Source organism: Spea bombifrons, chromosome 8 (assembly GCF_027358695.1).
Source record: "Spea bombifrons isolate aSpeBom1 chromosome 8, aSpeBom1.2.pri, whole genome shotgun sequence".
In the NCBI taxonomy this organism is placed as follows: domain Eukaryota; kingdom Metazoa; phylum Chordata; class Amphibia; order Anura; family Pelobatidae; genus Spea; species Spea bombifrons.
The window spans coordinates 43,029,542-43,046,272 of NC_071094.1; the positions used below are offsets into that span (position 1 = coordinate 43,029,542).

Sequence of the window (16,731 nt, forward strand, 5' to 3'; positions counted from 1 at the left end):
TTACTGCACTGTGACAGATATAAATACACGGCCCCTCCACCGCGCATGCATTGCTACGCTGTAATAACACCGGTTGCACAAGAGACAGAGGCACAAGCCCAGGGGGGTCACAAATCGGGCTTTGTTGATAATAACCAGATACCACTGCCCTGATCTTGTCGCGCAGGCGGGGTGGATTGTTAAAGATTTTATTGGAGCATACCGATCGAGGCCAGGGGGCACTAACGCCATTATTATCCGTGTAATTAGAAGCGGGGAGGAAAAGCCAAAGACCCGGACGTGAAATGTACCCCAACAGCCCTAATCTAGAGCCCAGCTGACCCATTTCCTGTTCTGTTCAAAGATGGTGTCATAATGATGTCATACCTGCACGTGAAAGGCAGTTACTAATCCAGAAAAACAGCATGAGATTTTTGGGGGGCACTATCCCCTGCAGCAGTTAGCGGGGGGGGGAAGCTACAATTTACATATTTTTTATAGGACTAAAAACGACACGGCACCTCGGACCAAACAAAAAGAAAAAGAGAACTGAAACCCAAATCAAATAAGCCTCAACCTCAATAAACTGTGATGAGCCAGGCAGAGGCTTCCTAAAAACGAAAGATCAGCTGCCAAGGAGAGGAAGTATTTCTAAAATCAGACCCTAGGACCGAGGAAGGAGCAGACACAAGGGTAATAACGGGACACAGAGATAAATGGGAACATTATCGTATAACACAAAGGCAGACACCGGGGTCTATTCACTAAAGGAAGAGCGGCGAACTTCTTGATTTCACTATAAATTATGAAAGCACATCCCTGACCCTGGATAACGCATCATTAAATCAGTGAGATTTCTTTGAGGACTCCTCAGCCATTCCATTATGCATGATACAGGGCCAGTCCAGCCCTACTCAGAGTTGAGAGTTAACCCTTCTGTCAGGTGCTATACACAAGAGTACCCATATGATGGATAACATCCTGATATAACATCTCTAATATACCCGATACTACAGATCTAATATATTAACATACGCAAATGTATTAAACAGAGAGAAATGTAACAGGACAGCGGAGATTCAATGTGAAGACTGCAAATGACGCGTCATACAAGACCAGTACACAACATCTCCTCATAGTAAAACACATTAAAGTGTTTATATATTTACATCCAATGACTGCAGGGTATCACTTTGCGCGTTCTGCGAGTCGGTTAAGTTCCTGGGACAGGGCTGTGACCGTCCTCAGCACTCGCTCTCTGTCCTCCAAACACAGGCGCGCTCCACATCTCTGGAAGAAGCGGTCAGGATGCCACGTGACCCGTTGGGTCCGTAGGTAACGTTTATACGCCTCGGGGTCTGAAGAGTCAGCGCCTGCTGCTAGGGCCTGCGCCATCTGCTCTGCCGTCCCACCAGGCACAGGCCACGGGATGTCATTGTAACCCAGCAAACGGACGCCGGTCTCGGGGTCGACGGGTCTACGGCTGGCTTTGTTCTCTTCCTTTCCCGGGCCCACCATTTGGCCATCTCCAGCCTTCCTTTCAAACACCTCCTGACAGCGGCGCTGGTATCGCTCATTCTGGGCCCGGCTCAGCTCTTTTTCCCTTTGCTGCTGTCTCTCTTGGTACTTCTGCTCCTCCACATTCCTCTGTGTAGCCTTCGCTTTCGTTTGCTGTACCTGCAACACGGTCCCTTGCGATCTGGACGCCTTAGCGTGATACTCCCGGAAGATCCGATCAGCCCAGGACTCAAAGGTCTCAACTTCAGGAGGTTCCTCTGAAAAGTCATCTGTAGAATTAAGAGAATTCTTAAATAGACTGACCTTTAATCATAACTAATAATCATGATATTTCTACCCCATTGATACCAGTGTCTCCCAGTAACTCTGCACTTTTTCTTACCCTCATACTGGCCAAACGCCTCCTGATATTCATCCATACTCTCTGCCAGAAGCTTCCATCTCCACTCCGAAGATTCTGTAGAATTGAGATCTTTGGGCGACTTCTGGTCTTTCTGTGAATTCAAATCCTGCAAAGAAAAAAGTTACAAGTCAGAATCTAACTTTGCCTTTTCTTCTCTATCCCTCCTCACTATTACCCGTCTCTTTTCCAAACCTTCTACCTTTCCCAACCGTGTCTCTCCCCAACCTTATCTCTCGATTTGCTTTTCTTTTTTGCCCCCCGTCTTTATTTTTATTCCTACTTTGCTCCCCATTCCAGCACACATTACCATCAGCTCCTCTACCCGTCGAAGGATGTCTCGTGGTGTTGTGCCATGACGATTCGGGGCATCGAGAGCCTGAGGGCAGCGTCTGAGAATTGGGACCACCAGGTCTGTGTACGCTGGAAGATGGAGGAGTAAGAGCGATGTACACAATCACACAATGTGTTGGTAGACATACAACTGAACACTAAGTAGGCAACAGGGCGGTCTGTGCATGCAGCGTGGGTGCAGAGAAAACCAAAATGCCAACCAGCTTGCTAAAAAAAAGAAACTGGTTCTCAAACAACCCTATCCATGTCATTTATATTAGCCTGTGGGGGCAAATAAAGCAAAGCCACTGGGGAGGGTATAAACAGAGGCAACGCTAAGGGTTAATTAAAAGAAGACACTGCCCAGCTCACCGGTCAGCTCTCCCCTTTCGGCTTCCTTTGCAGCCACGTGAAGGGCATTGTTTCCAGCTGCATCACATTTTAGGGGATCTGCTCCTTTGCGGAGTAAGAGAAGGGCACAGGCCTCCCCCCGGGCGGTGCAGGCGGCGTGCAGCAGGCTCTGCCCATCGGAAATCGGCTCATCCAGGCGCAGGTGGCGATGCCGCCTGATGTACGACTTCAGTCTCAGAACGTCTCCTCGCTGAACGTAGCGCAGCGCGCGGAGCTCCCGCCGGAAGGACATGGGGGCTGCGGAAGAGAGACAGGACAGACGCCGCTACGGTATCCTGCGAACTCCCTGAAATGAAGGAAAAACACGTGTTAAATAGTACAGATCCAATGTGCACATGGATGTGTATGTTTACATTTGTGTGAGCAGAGGTGTGTATGTATAAGCGTGTGCGTGAGCATGAATGGGTATGTGTGCGTGAGCATTAATGGGTATATGTGTGTGTGTGTGTGTGTGTGTGTATACGAGTATGCATGTGTAAGTGTTTGTGTGTCAGTCTGCATGTGTAAGTGTGAACATGGCTGTGTATAAGTGTTTGGGCATGTATGTGTAAATGTTTGTATGTGAATGGATGTGTGTGTTGACAAGAGCGTGTGCCGGTAGATATGTGGGTTACCCGGGTGTGGGATCCCCTTCGGGTGCCAAATACTCCCCTGCCTGTTGCTTACTATATCCTCAGCAGTGTCCGGGGGAGGGGGGGGAGTTATAGTGACAGTATACTGAGCGCTGTCCTGGTTATTAATGACAGTATACTCGAATATGTCTTTCATGCTATTAATGACGGTATACTCACACCGTGCTGCGCTCCAGCCGGCGGGTATTATCCAGCCGGAACTTTAAACAGCCTTCTGCGCATCCAGGGAGTACAATAACCAATACGTGTGGCACGAACAGGAAGTGATACAAAACACGACTTCCGGTCAGATCGTTTTTTTTTAATATTTCACAAGGAATACGCGGTTTCTCGCAGTCTGTGTAATTTAACTGCTTTTATTTGTTGAGAATTAGATATCCGGGCAGGAAAATTAATAATTATTCCCGAAGCAGCGGAATGTAGACGTTACCGTAAATGGCATATTGGTAGAGCTAATCTTTCTCTTACCCGGGGTGACGGTCTGCCTGGGTCTGGATCGCAGGGTTACTGGACCGGCTTGTCATGGCGGCTCTGAGGGGCAGCTTTTGGGCACAAGACCACGCCAAGTAATGCGATCCCCCGCAGTCTGTGACAAGTTGTGGAGAGGAGTTTGTGGTTCAAAGAGGGACAAATCTTTGTGGACTACAAATCCCACGACTCTCAGGCTGCCTTAAGGTTGACCGAGCAACATGGGACATATTGTTCTATAGATGTGCTGCTCATCTCTGAGCTGCTGGCTATTATTGTTTTATATAGCGCCATCATATTCCACAGCGCTGTACAATGAGTAAACAGGACAAACGAATTGTATATAACGGCACATTTTTTTCTCCCAGTAGGGTTGTCTTATTCTGGCCTTTTCTTTTTTTTCTTTAACTTTGGGGTATTTTATTTACAGAATTGACTTGAGAAACACATTTTCTGCAGTTTCTATACACGTTAATGGGACCGTAGAACAGCCATACGCAGAAAAACCAGTATTATTATTATTTATTGTTTTCTATAGCGCCATCGTATTCCGCAGCACTGTACAAACAAGACATGACAAGTAGTATATAACATAACAATGAGATTTACAGAAACAGGTGAAGGGGGCCCTGCGCAAAGGAGCTTACAATCTAGAAGGGATCTGGGGTCTTACAAAAAATAAGGGGACATCAGCCAAAAAAAGAGGGTCAGAGGCAGTTGGGGTCCAAAGAAGGCTTGTTTCTCCTGAACAGGGACAGTTGGGAGCTAGTAGTCGATCATCCGCTGGAGATCTGCGTGTTATCGAGACCGATGGCAGAGACATGGAGGAAATCAGCATGCGCAGCCTGGGACGCGGTATCGTTTTGGGTAAATGCCCGTACAGTTAGTACGTGTTCACACGGATAGCTTTATTAGAACGCAAACGAGGATTATTAAGACTACAAGAGAGATGATCCGTAGTATTTCCATTGTCAGCCACAGATTCTGTGTACGGCAGCGGCAATCTGCGGATAAAAATCTAAATTAAGGATATATATATATATTTATAAGATACGATTCCTATTAGAAAATATTTCTTCTTCATCAGAAGGGTGAGACGCTGCTTAGACCACTTCTGAAGTTTGAGGAGATCCAGAAAAACCCTCAATGTATATACTGACCATGACATTTTATTTTATTTTTTTTTTTTACTTTAGTAGGACTTTATTTTAAGCAAAAATAGGTTTTTAAGTACCTGACGGACATGCTCTCGGTGACACCTCCAGTCTGGTTCCGTTCCCGGACAACCTGGGTTTATTAACCAACTCCATGTGGCAGCAGTAAGTTCCAGAATCGCTCTCCGTCAGGTTGATGATGGTTATTTGCCGTTTTAAGTCATGGTAGATCACCCGGTCTTGGTAACATGGACTGTTCTCTAGAGAAATGTTACCTTTGCAGCCCAGCGTCCAGCTGACAGAGTACAGAGGATTGTCCATCACAAAGGCACAGTTGATGGTGATAGATGCTCCAGCTTCGGTTCTGATGATCACTGGCTGATCCACCGCCGGCAGGCTGGCTTTATTGCCATCTGTATAAAAAACATTTAACGGGGACAATAACCGGGCAGAATAATTATAATTATGTCCCCCAAAGAGGAGTTTTAGCACGGTCACAATCGAGGGTGGTAATGGTGGGCGAAGCCAAGCTATGGTCCAGCAAAGTCAGAACCTGGTCTGAAGCGACCATACGCGACGAGGAAAGTCCCTCTACGTGTTACGTCTTGCATATTTTTAAAGAAGAGGCATCTTTGGGGTTTATTCTCTAAAGCAGGTGTGTTTTCATTTTACCGCTTTCTGGAGGGCCAAACTTAGCCGTTCTCTCCTGCAGGAAGGACTGATCCGATCCGTATTATACCTGGGACATTTCTAAATGAACTCCTGAAATAGTAACCCTTTAATATTCCATCGCGAAGATTCTATGCGTTTACTCACCAAATGTGTTAACTAAATGACTCAAGGACTTAATAGTTTAATCTTATTTGAATCGCCTGCATTCAAGCAGGAGTATCAGCCATAAAATACTGGGAGCAAAAGCCCCAACTAGGAGTCTTAGGTAATGTAGCACCGCACAAATGTTAAAACTGCTCCGGTCATGAAGGGTACAAAAAATAAAAAAACCAGCCCTGTCCTTCAGGGGTTAAATATGAATCAAGCAATACGTATGTTATAGATCCCTAGGCTTCTTTCCGGCACACATTTCACATGGCGGGGAGTACACGGTTTTTGCGTTTGTTGCACTTTACCTTTGTAGAATTTAGCCGTTTATCCCACAACAGTTCATTCATATATATTATTTATTATTATTTTTATTGTATTGTTTATATAGCGCCAACAATTTACGCAGCGCTTCTTACGATACATATATTCAAGGGGTCTGACAAGACCAAGACAAACGTACACACTGGGTACAGAGCGCCCTGCTTGCAATCTTTAACTCCGTAAACCCTGATTGTAGTTTATGGAATATGTCCCTGGACTGTTTGGTGTACGTGGGGTGTATATTGCGTGGTGTGCTTAGTGTCATCGAAGTGTCGTCTTATAATTCCCCGGGAAAGCTGCAGCTACGCACACACAGCCTTATTCATCCTACACCGAGAACCGTCCATCAAAGTATAACTTCTTACCTGTCCAGTGGTGCAGAGTCACCTGCTGCACAAAAATAATCATCACGAAAAAAGAAATCTCCATTCCTCAGCCTGATTTCTACAAAGTGATTGAAACGGGTAGCGCCTGACCCGCTCTTCAGCAGAGGTCGTGGTTTCGTCTTTTACAGAACAGGAAACGAGTTCTTTGCTCTGTAGCCGCTGTGCCACGGTCAGAAATACAATAGACATTTCACTGGAAAGTAAGCCGTGGTCGGATGTACTTCAATAAGGTGAAAATTTCACTTAAAAGACGCCGTTCCGATTTTTGTCATACTATAAGGATGGTTATAGTAAGCTCGCTGTGTAAATAACTTTTATTGTTTAACTCATTTTAGGAACCGATTCACTTTAGAGACGTGCCTCCCGAGTATCCCTCTCTCCTGCCCTGATACCCCTCTTGGATGCAAAATGTTTTCTTCTACCTAAAGGGAAAGGGAATTTTAACCGCTTTGAAGACAGTTGATGTCTTGCACGCCTGGCACGTCATGGAAATAGATCCCCTTAACGGTTAATGTGCCTGGCACATCATGGGTTTAGAAAGTGATCAAAAATATATGGTTTGATCAGGGTAAGTTAGATTGATTGGCTTCAAAGATGTTCCCATAGGACATAGGGACGGAATGACCAGATTTGAAAAAAAAATCATCTTGAAATGGCATTATGCTGCTTGTATTTATTGCCCTATAACTTGCAAAAGAATCATAAAAACATAAGAACATTGGGTATTTCTAAACTCAAATATTAGAATCTATTTAGCAGGTTTTTTCCATTAGCTGTTGTAGATGAGTAAAAGATTTTTCAAATAAAAACCAGAAAAGGTCAGTTTTATTAAAAAAAATCACCATATTTTATATATATTTTTTGTAGTAAAATAGATATGATCAAAAAATGTTATCTAAAGAAAGCCCTTTATAACAATCGATAACTCGTGTGAGTAAACGAGAAAAAAAAACAGCTCTGTTCTTCAGGGGTTAAAGTGAATCAGTGACCAGAAGCCAAAGGAAAGATCATTTTACCGAAACCACCAAGTTCTTAGACGTCAGAAAGACCCCCTAACAGAAAACAAGCGCCTTTTTAATGCATGACGCCTTCAGCCCACCTAACCAGCATTTCTAGCTTCAGGATAAGTCCGCGTTACGTTACACGGAACCGGCAAACGCGATTGTGGTAAGAAAGCAGAAACGGATTCTTTTGGCACTTTTATTTTTTTGTGTCACGAGGTACGATGAGGATCCCTCACAGACGGAGCGCGCTGAAGGTTCCCGCGGGGTTAACGATTAAAGAAATCCGGAAAAACGCTAAATAAAATTCCATGATCAATTTAGAGATGAAAATATTCAATCTGATGAATTGCAAAGCGACCGGTTTGTCTCCTTACCGGCTTCTGGTGTTAAACGAGGCGAGGGAAGCGAACACAAAAACCAAAATAGAAAGCGGTAATTTTGGAAACTTCCCTAATCTTAACGGCTGCTATAAACAGTGATTCATTCACGCGGCGGATCATCGAAGCTTTATCACGGCAGTCTGTCCCGCGCACGCTCTTCCCTCACACACAACGCCAATAACAAGTGTGAGGAATCCTTTCCAAACAGCCCCGAAACAGGGGGGGGGGGTCAGCGGGGGGGTTCCTCTCCCTCTCGTTAGCGGGAGTCGGAGAGAGCGAGGGGTCCCGCTTATAGGGTTAAACAAAATATATATTTTTATTACATAACCGATTACTATTGTTAAGGGGGGGTATTAAATGTTGGTCAGTGAAAGCTGTAAAAACAATAAATCAAGGATTTATGAATTATTGAAACCCCAAAAAAAATAAAGCAGAACCCAAATAAGCGATTTCTATTGGTTCGGATTTCCTCAAAGCGCGAGGAGCGGGGAGATGTTCAGCCATTTCACGCAGAAATCACGTCACGCGCATGTGCGATCCTCCAGCTTCTGTATGAAAAGTTTTTTAAGATGTGTTCCGGGGCCATTCCTGAGACGACTTGGTGTGAGGGCCCCTGACAATGCGTTAAAGATAATATCCAATAAACACCGATATATTCCGCCATGAATACTAACGCTAGAGCAGTCTTTTTTAACCCCTTAAGGACCGGGCTCATTTTTCGTTTTCTACCCTGTGGGACCGAGGCTGTTTTGACACTTTTGTGGTGCTTGTGTTCAGGTGTAATTTTCTCCTCACCCATTTAGTGTACCCACATAAGTTATATATTGTTTTTTTCAGGACAAGATGGGCTTTCTTCAGATACCATTATTTTGATCGTATCATCTTATTTACTATAAAAAAAATAAAAAAAACATGGTGAAAAATTGAAAAAAAAGACATTTTATGACTTTTATTTGAAAAATCTTTTACTCACCTAAAAAAGCAAGTAAAAAAACTAGCTAAATAGATTCTACTACTTGTCCTGAGTTTAGAGATACCCAATGTTTTTATGTTTTTTTGCTGTTTTTTGTACGTTATAGGGCAATAAGTACAAGCAGCGTTTTATGATTTCCAAATCTTTTTTAACAAATCTGGTCAGTCTGCCTCCATCTCCTCTTTGGAACATCTTTGAAGCCGGTTAACTCAATTTAACCCCCTCAAACCATATATTTTGGAAAACTAGACACCCCAGGGTATTCCAAATGCTGTTATTTTAACCCTTTCCATGCACCAATTATACAACTACACTTTGTCAAACTTTGTAATAGTAATTTTTTTTATTTTTTTTTCCACACAAATTGTACTTTAGTTATAGATATACAGGTTCTGGTATATGTCACTATCAAACAACACCCCAATATGTGTTCAGCAACATCTCCTGAGTACAGCGATACCCCACATGCATGGGTTTGTCAGATTGTTTGGCTGGTAAAAGGCTACTTTTGGGGCATGCGTAATCCAGGTGGTCATTTGGTCATTCTGCCTCCATCTCCTCTTTGGAATATCTTTGAAGCCGGTTAACTCAATTTAACCCATTCAAACCATATATTTTGGAAAACTAGACACCCCAGGGTATTCCGAATGCTGTTATTTTAACCCTTTCCATGCACCAATTATAGAACTACACTTTGTCAAACTTTGTAATAGTAATTTGTTTTCACACAAATTGTACTTTAGTTATAGATATACAGGTTCTGGTATATGTCACTGTCAAACAACCCCCCAATATGTGTTCAGGAACATCTCCTGAGTGCAGTGATACCCGACATGCATGGGTTTGTCGGGTTGTTTCAGATTTAAAATGCCACATTTGGGAAGTGCGCTTTTTTTCTCCATTTTGGTCAGTCTGTACCTATGCCCTATCTGTGAGCTAGGCCACTCCAATTTACCCCATCAGCCATTTTTTTTATATATTAGACACCCCTTGGGTATTTGAAGTGCTTTTATTTTAACTCTGAGATTTTTGAGAAATTTTAGCACTTGCTCAAAATAATAAACTTTATTTTTTTATTTTTTTATTTTTTTTAATACTTTTTTTATATTTTTTTTTACACATTGTGCTGGTACTGGATGGTTCATCTAGTGACATCACTGCATAATTATTTTTAAATGTTAGCACATTTTTTTTTTCCATTTTTTTATTTTTTATTTTTTTTTGAATATTTTACTAATCACATAGTGATTAGAAAGCTGGGCTCCATTGACTTGCATGGTTGAATGCAGTACCTGTATTCAACCAGCAAGTGGAGCCAGTTCTCTAGAGGGTCTGGAGACCCTCTAGCGAACTTTTTCGTCTTTATTGTTGTAGTTCCCGGGCCGCCGCCATCTTACTTGATGGCGAAGATCACCGGCAGCTGCGGCTGTGACCGCTCTCCGGAGCGGTCACAGCCCACCTAAAGGTAAGTGTTTGGTGTCGCTGGATGCCTCCTGATCGAGGCATTCCAGCGACACCATTTAAGTTTAGGAGGCGATCGTTGATCGCCTCCTAAACGCTTTTAAAACGGGCGTCCGCCGCCATACAATGTATGGCGGCTGTTGACGCCCCGGGGAGGGGCCAGACATGGCCCCCGATGCCGATCTCGGCCTTGCTGGATGCCTCGACATCGAGGCATTGCAGCAAGGCCGTTTAAGCGAAGAAAGTGATCCTTGATCACTTTCTAAGCTTATTTAACTTTTTGACGGTTCAGGACCGTCAAAGGTCATTTAGTGACCTTCTTGTCATGACGGTCCTGAACCGGCAAAGGTCGCGAAGGGGTTAAATAGAAAATAGTTACACAAATATTTACAGACTGCGTTCCGGTTTCCATGAATGTTGGATGAGTTAATTTGGAGAATATGTTGCCGTTTCACTGCATTATCAGGTTACTGCCCGGTTACGAGCGCGGTAACGTCATACAGCATCAGAGCAATGAAGAGGAGAGACTGGAAAAGGAGTTAGAGGTCGCTGCATTGGATTATTTAAAGGGGGGTCCCATGGAAAAAATAATTTTCTCTATGAGCATAAACCCCAGCGCTGTACATTTCATCCCAATAACCCCCCCCCCCAATTATCTGCAGACCTGGAGGCCACCATTGTGGTATTTTGGGTGACTTTCCCTGCTCCACCACACTGAGTTGATGCTTTATGGCAATGTTAATGAAGTTTGTTCCTTCATAGACTTTCATTAGAGCGTCTGGCTGTTGACTAAGACTGAGCAATTCTATTGTTTCCCACAGACCATAAAAGGAGTCAGGGTGTTTGTCTACTAAATTGCGCGAAGATAACAGAGCGAGAACAAATGGCTAATATAGAATGGCCTGAAACATATCATAGGGGCAAAAACCTGTAAATATATTTGAAAGCCTATGTTTGATCTGACACTGGTAATAAAAAGTTGGTTTGAGTTCCCTTTTTAGAAAGACATTAGCTCTGTGTCATTAGCAGAAAAGTGAGTGACCTTGGGCTTCTGGTCCGTCTGAAAGCCAAGGCCCTTCTGGTCTCTCTTGAGAACAGTCTGGACTGGGAATTTCCTACCCGTCCCTTCCGGCCCCAGACCGGACTCTCTGTTCCAGCCTTCCTTCAGTAACATCTTAAAGCCCACGTTGTGCTCCGGGATGGCATAGTAAGTAGGGGGCAGTTTCTTTTTCATGTTGAAAAGGTGGATCGTGGAGCGCATGTGAGTTTCCACGCTGTCCTCTTGGTAGCGCGTCTTACAAATTTCACAGTGTTTTGTCTCCGGGGTGGTTATCCTGGGGTGGAAAAAAAAATGAAAGAAAAGCAGGTTATTTTTTGATGACTTTGCCATTCTACTCATTTATGCAACAGCCCATTTTCTCTTCCCACTTCTGGTCTGTTTATAAATGACTGGAAATACTAAAAATAATCAATCTGATTGCTGGGACACGAAGCCTTTCCCAGGTTTTCTAATGAAAAAGGGAGGGCAAGAAGAGGCTGTGCCGGCTACACACAGACTTCCATGGTGCTGCAAGACATATCTCTGATATCTCCAACTGACCTCTTGACCAGGAAGCCAAATCTGCCCCTTTAATGCAGCGCACAGGCTGTTTTGCCACTGCCCTACAAATCATCATTATCAGCTCTCCAAAACACAAATATTTTATCCATGAGACCCTCTGCACATCACACAACTTCCCTACTGCTCCCACCTTGGTGTTCTTTCTTCTGGATGACTTCTCAGGGATTCTTCTAAGAGCCGAACAATATCATGATGCCCGCTCTCTTGTGCCAACATCAAGGCGTCTTTACCCTGCGTCTCACACACACCAATCCAAGCTGCGCCTCTCTTCAATAAGTAGCTGACGACCTCTTTTCGGCCGCCACACGCAGCGCACATTAAAGCCGTCCAATAATAACCGTCCCGGTAGTTGATGTTGCACCTCTCTATTTCCTTTATTCGCTTCAAGCCTTTAAAGTCTCCATCTTGAGAACATTTAAGGAGCTGGTGCCCCAGTCTGTGGTCACACGCGGCAGATCTACCCTGGGAACCAGTCCTGGGAGGCTCTTCGTTAGATGAAGACTTAATAACTATGCGTTTCTTGGTGGGCCTTTTGGATGCTGATGACTCTACTTTCGTTGACAGAAGACTTTCATAGAAGTTCCTCGCCTCTTCTCCCGTGGTGGCGCTCTCCAACGCTCTAAAAGCCCTCTTCCTACTGTGCTCGCCATTTTCCCAGAAATCCGATTTCTCCCGGGCCCGTGTGAAAGTGATAAGCTGAGGATGGTTCATCTTTACGGGAAAGGAGAATCTGCAAAACACAAACAGGAATGATTTTCAAGCATCCATTATGGGAATAATGTTCTATATGGCCAGCAGCTCTGCCGGTAAAGGAAGTAGATAGTTGTGTAGCCAGTAAAGCACGGATCCCCACTTCCTGCTGCGAATATTTTCGTCCTTGTACCTCCATAATTAGCAGCAAATCACGCGTACCGAACCCCAGATTTAGCCTCTTCCAACCACATCATGGCGCCAGGGGCCTTCCCAGTGAAGCCATTACAACGAAACGCCAATTCCGGCGGTAATGCCCCACGCTCTCTCTATCGCTGATTGGCGGAACTTCACCTGACGTCACTAGACACGCAAGTCAAGCCGACCGCGCGGATGACCGATAATAATTCCGACCGCTAGAGGCAGCAGAGATCCAGGTAGCTGCTCTTCACTGTTGGATTGTTGGATGGGCCAGGGCCTGTAAGCGTGACACGTGACAGGAGTTTAATGGCCAATCAGTGATCAGCTCTTTTTGGGTAGGAATAAAGCTGCTGATTTGGGTTTATTACTATGATCCATTGATGCCTTTATGCATACCTCCCAAGTGTCCCTCTTTGTTGTTTAAATATCACAACCCACATATCTGGGTCCTTTTTTGAGTCATTAATGATTAGCATACTTGGGAACCTTCTGGCTCCGGTTGGCATGTGGGTGGGCGGTCCCACTGATGCCGGTGGGCGGTCCCGCTGATGCCGGTGGGAGGGCATACTGATGTCAGAAAAAGAAAATACCCCGTGGCTTGAATTCAGCTGTGTTCTGTCGACGTCGGGGCTCCGTTTACCCAGTAAGGCCCAGTAAATACCAAGCATCGCATCCATGGCCGTGATCTTCTCTCGAATGATGGCGGAATATTAGAATAAGATTAAAGGAGACCAAATATTTGAAGTGAAATACCCCAAAATATCATATTTACCAATCTGCCAGTCACACGGGTCGCAGGAGACTCACAGGGCTCGGGGTCATCAGTCATTCGGCTTTTGCTGTTTATTTGCCCAGACATGGAGACAGGTTTGTGTGGAATAAATCACAGAGGAGGCTCTGGAGTTTATGGGTTAATATTTATTCGATTCATTTGCAGATATAATTCCGTATCTGGTTATATACTCTAATAATCCTTCTGTACGAATGTCTACGGAGGTTCCTGACCCATGTGACATCACGTAAAAAAAAAAAATATATATATTGTTGCTAATATCCCAAGCTTCTAACGGCAGATATATATATCCCCCCCGCCGTTAACCCCAAATATTGTATGAAGGTTTTCCACCGTTTTCACCGTTTCACAGCCATGACGGGTGCGTAGACTATCTCCCCAACGTTGGGCCTGGCCCGCGGATATTGGGCGCTGCTCCTCTGACGGATCTCGGCATAATTTATATCGTCATCCTCAAGGTTCTGCAAGTGCAGGGAAACGTTACATCAGGGGGTCCGTAGAAAAAAATGGACTTCATTTACTAATAAAACTACATTTATCAATGAAAAAAAATACCACTCTGTAAAAACTTTATTTAAAGCGACAGCTCAACGTCCCATGCAGCCTCGCCAATGAAGAATGCATATTCGCCAATCTCTAAGCGCACTGCCACCTCCAATCCTATTATTTACGCTACTAGCTTCTGGAAACTACACCCATTAAAGTCAATTGGAGCTCTTTCTGCGCATGTCTGCAGGGGTCTCATTAGCCAGTTAATAGTTGATAGGGCCCTTTACATTCACCTGTGCGATTTACATTTGCCCCTTCCTCAGCCCCCCCAGCTTTCTTCTGTGCTGGAGATGTGTTTGGCCGAATACATGTGAGAAGAAAGAAACCGAGCGAGTTGCCCCTGAAGCGGCCTATGGCCAGCTGCCTCAATGATCTATCCCGTAGCCATAGCAGGCCTCGGGGGTCTTTCTTGCTATTGCTGGTCTACCTGGACTTCTGGGACATACAGTGGGGTAAAAAAGTATTTAGTCAGCCACCAATTGTGCAAGTTCTCCCACTTACAAAGATGAGAGAGGCCTGTAATTTTCACCATAGGTACACTTCAACTATGAGAGACAGAATGAGGGGAAAGAATACAGGAAATCACATTGTAGGATTTCTAATGAATTCATTGGTAAATTCCTCGGTAAAATAAGTATTTTATTTGCAAATTATGGTGGAAAATAAGTATTTGGAAAATAAGTATTTGGTCAATAACAAAGGTTCATATCAATACTTTGTTATATACCCTTTGTTGGCAATGACAGAGGTCAAACGTTTTCTGTAAGTCTTCACAAGGTTTTCACACACTGTTGCTGGTATTTTGGACCATTCCTCCATGCAGATCTCCTCTAGAGCAGTGATGTTTTGGGGCTGTCGCTGGGCAACACGGACTTTCAGCTCCCTCCAAAGGTTTTCTATGGGGTTGAGATCTGGAGACTGGCTCGGCCACTCCACGACCTTGAAAAGCTTCTTACGAAGCCACTCCTTCATTGCCCGAGTCTTTGAGATCATTGTCATGCTGAAAGACTCAGCCACGTTTCATCTTCAATGCCCTTGCTGATGGAAGGAGGTTTTCACTCAAAATCTCACGATACATGGCCCCATTCATTCTTTCCTTTACACGGATCAGTAGTCCTGGTCCCTTTGCAGAAAAACAGCCCCAAAGCATGATGTTTCCACCCTCATGCTTCACCGTAGGTATGGTGTTCTTTGGATGCATTCTTTCTCCTCCAAACACGGCGAGTTGAGTTTCTACCAAAAAGTTCTACCTTGGTTTCATCTGACCAGATGACATTCGCCCAATCCTCTTCTGGATCATCCAAATGCTCTCTAGCAAACTTCAGACGGGCCCCGGACATGTACTGGCTTAAGCAGGGGGACACGTCTGGCACTGCATGATTTGAGTCCCTGGCGGCGTAGTGTGTTACTGATGGTAGCCTTTGTTACTTTGGTCCCAGCTCTCTGCAGGTCATTCACTAGGTCCCCCCGTGTGGTTCTGGGATTTTTGCTCACCGTTCTTGTGGTCATTTTGACACCACGGGGTGAGATCTTGCCTGGAGCCCTGTGGTCCTGTATGTCTTCCATTTTCGAATAATTGCTCCCACAGTTGATTTCTTCACACCAAGCTGCTTGCCTATTGCAGATTCAGTCGTCCCAGCCTGGTGCAGGTCTACAATTTTGTTTCTGGTGTCCTTCGACAGCTCTTTGGTATTGGCCATAGTGGGGTTTGGAGGGTGACTGTTTGAGGTTGTGGACAGGTGTTTTTTATACTGATAACAAGTTCAAACAGGTGCCATTAATACAGGTAACGAGTGGAGGACAGAGGAGACTCTTAAAGAAGATGTTACAGGTCTGTGAGAGCCGGATATCTTGCTTGTTTGTAGGCGGCCAAATACTTATTTTACCGAGGAATTTACCAATGAATTCATTAGAAATCCTACAATGTGATTTCCTGTATTCTTTCCCCCCATTCTGTCTCTCATAGTTGAAGTGTACCTATGGTGAAAATTACAGGCCTCTCTCATCTTTGTAAGTGGGAGAACTTGCACAATTGGGGGCTGACTAAATACTTTTTTGCCCCACTGTACCAGATACATAATTGGTTTTGTTTTCTGATGATGATAGTACACCTTCCGTTGTGAATGGGGTTTAAATCGTGAAATATATTTGTGCCACAATTATTGGCCCCCTTTTAGCTGGAAGGTTTGTTAAGGGTTAAACCTGTTTCAAAACGTACTCCATTTCCAAGTTTTAACCAGCGCCGCCAGCAGGATGATTATCACGCACGTCTCAACTCGCACGATGACGGACAGAATGAAAGAGTTACAGTTGGTGTGTTCTGAAATTGGGAAAAAGATAAATAGCAGGTTATTTAATCAAATGCATTCACCACAAATAACCCATGCGCACGGTGCGTAGTGACATACATGAACCCCGGCCACGTCCATTAACGCCTCGTCTCTGACTATGTTTAGAGTAATGCCCTTTGGTCAGAAATGTGCTAACCGTTATCCGATAGACATGATCTCGGTGACACCTCCAGCCTGGTTCCGTTTCCAGATACATTCATTCCATGGGCTCCCTCCACGTGGCAGCAGTAAGTTCCAGAATCGCTCTCCGTCAGGTTGTTGATGGTTAATTGCTGACGTCGGTG

At 44.5% G+C, this 16,731-nt stretch overlaps 2 protein-coding genes across 2 annotated transcripts; both read right to left on the reverse strand.

Moving 5' to 3' along the window:
- Positions 1–1,001: 1,001 nt before the first annotated feature.
- On the reverse strand, positions 1,002–2,906 carry NFKBIL1 (NFKB inhibitor like 1). The gene is made up of 4 exons (XM_053473115.1): positions 2,603–2,906; positions 2,208–2,320; positions 1,880–2,006; positions 1,002–1,766 (listed from the first exon to the last, which is right to left on the reverse strand). Exons 1-4 carry the CDS (start codon positions 2,871–2,873, stop codon positions 1,168–1,170), a joined length of 1,110 nt encoding a protein of 369 aa, XP_053329090.1. The 5' UTR covers positions 2,874–2,906; the 3' UTR covers positions 1,002–1,167.
- Positions 2,907–11,200: 8,294 nt separating this feature from the next.
- Positions 11,201–12,574, reverse strand: LOC128503265 (G patch domain and ankyrin repeat-containing protein 1-like). The gene is made up of 2 exons (XM_053473305.1): positions 11,994–12,574; positions 11,201–11,576 (listed from the first exon to the last, which is right to left on the reverse strand). The coding sequence occupies exons 1-2, from the start codon at positions 12,572–12,574 to the stop codon at positions 11,240–11,242; spliced, it is 918 nt and encodes a 305-aa protein (XP_053329280.1). The 3' UTR covers positions 11,201–11,239.
- Positions 12,575–16,731: the final 4,157 nt, after the last annotated feature.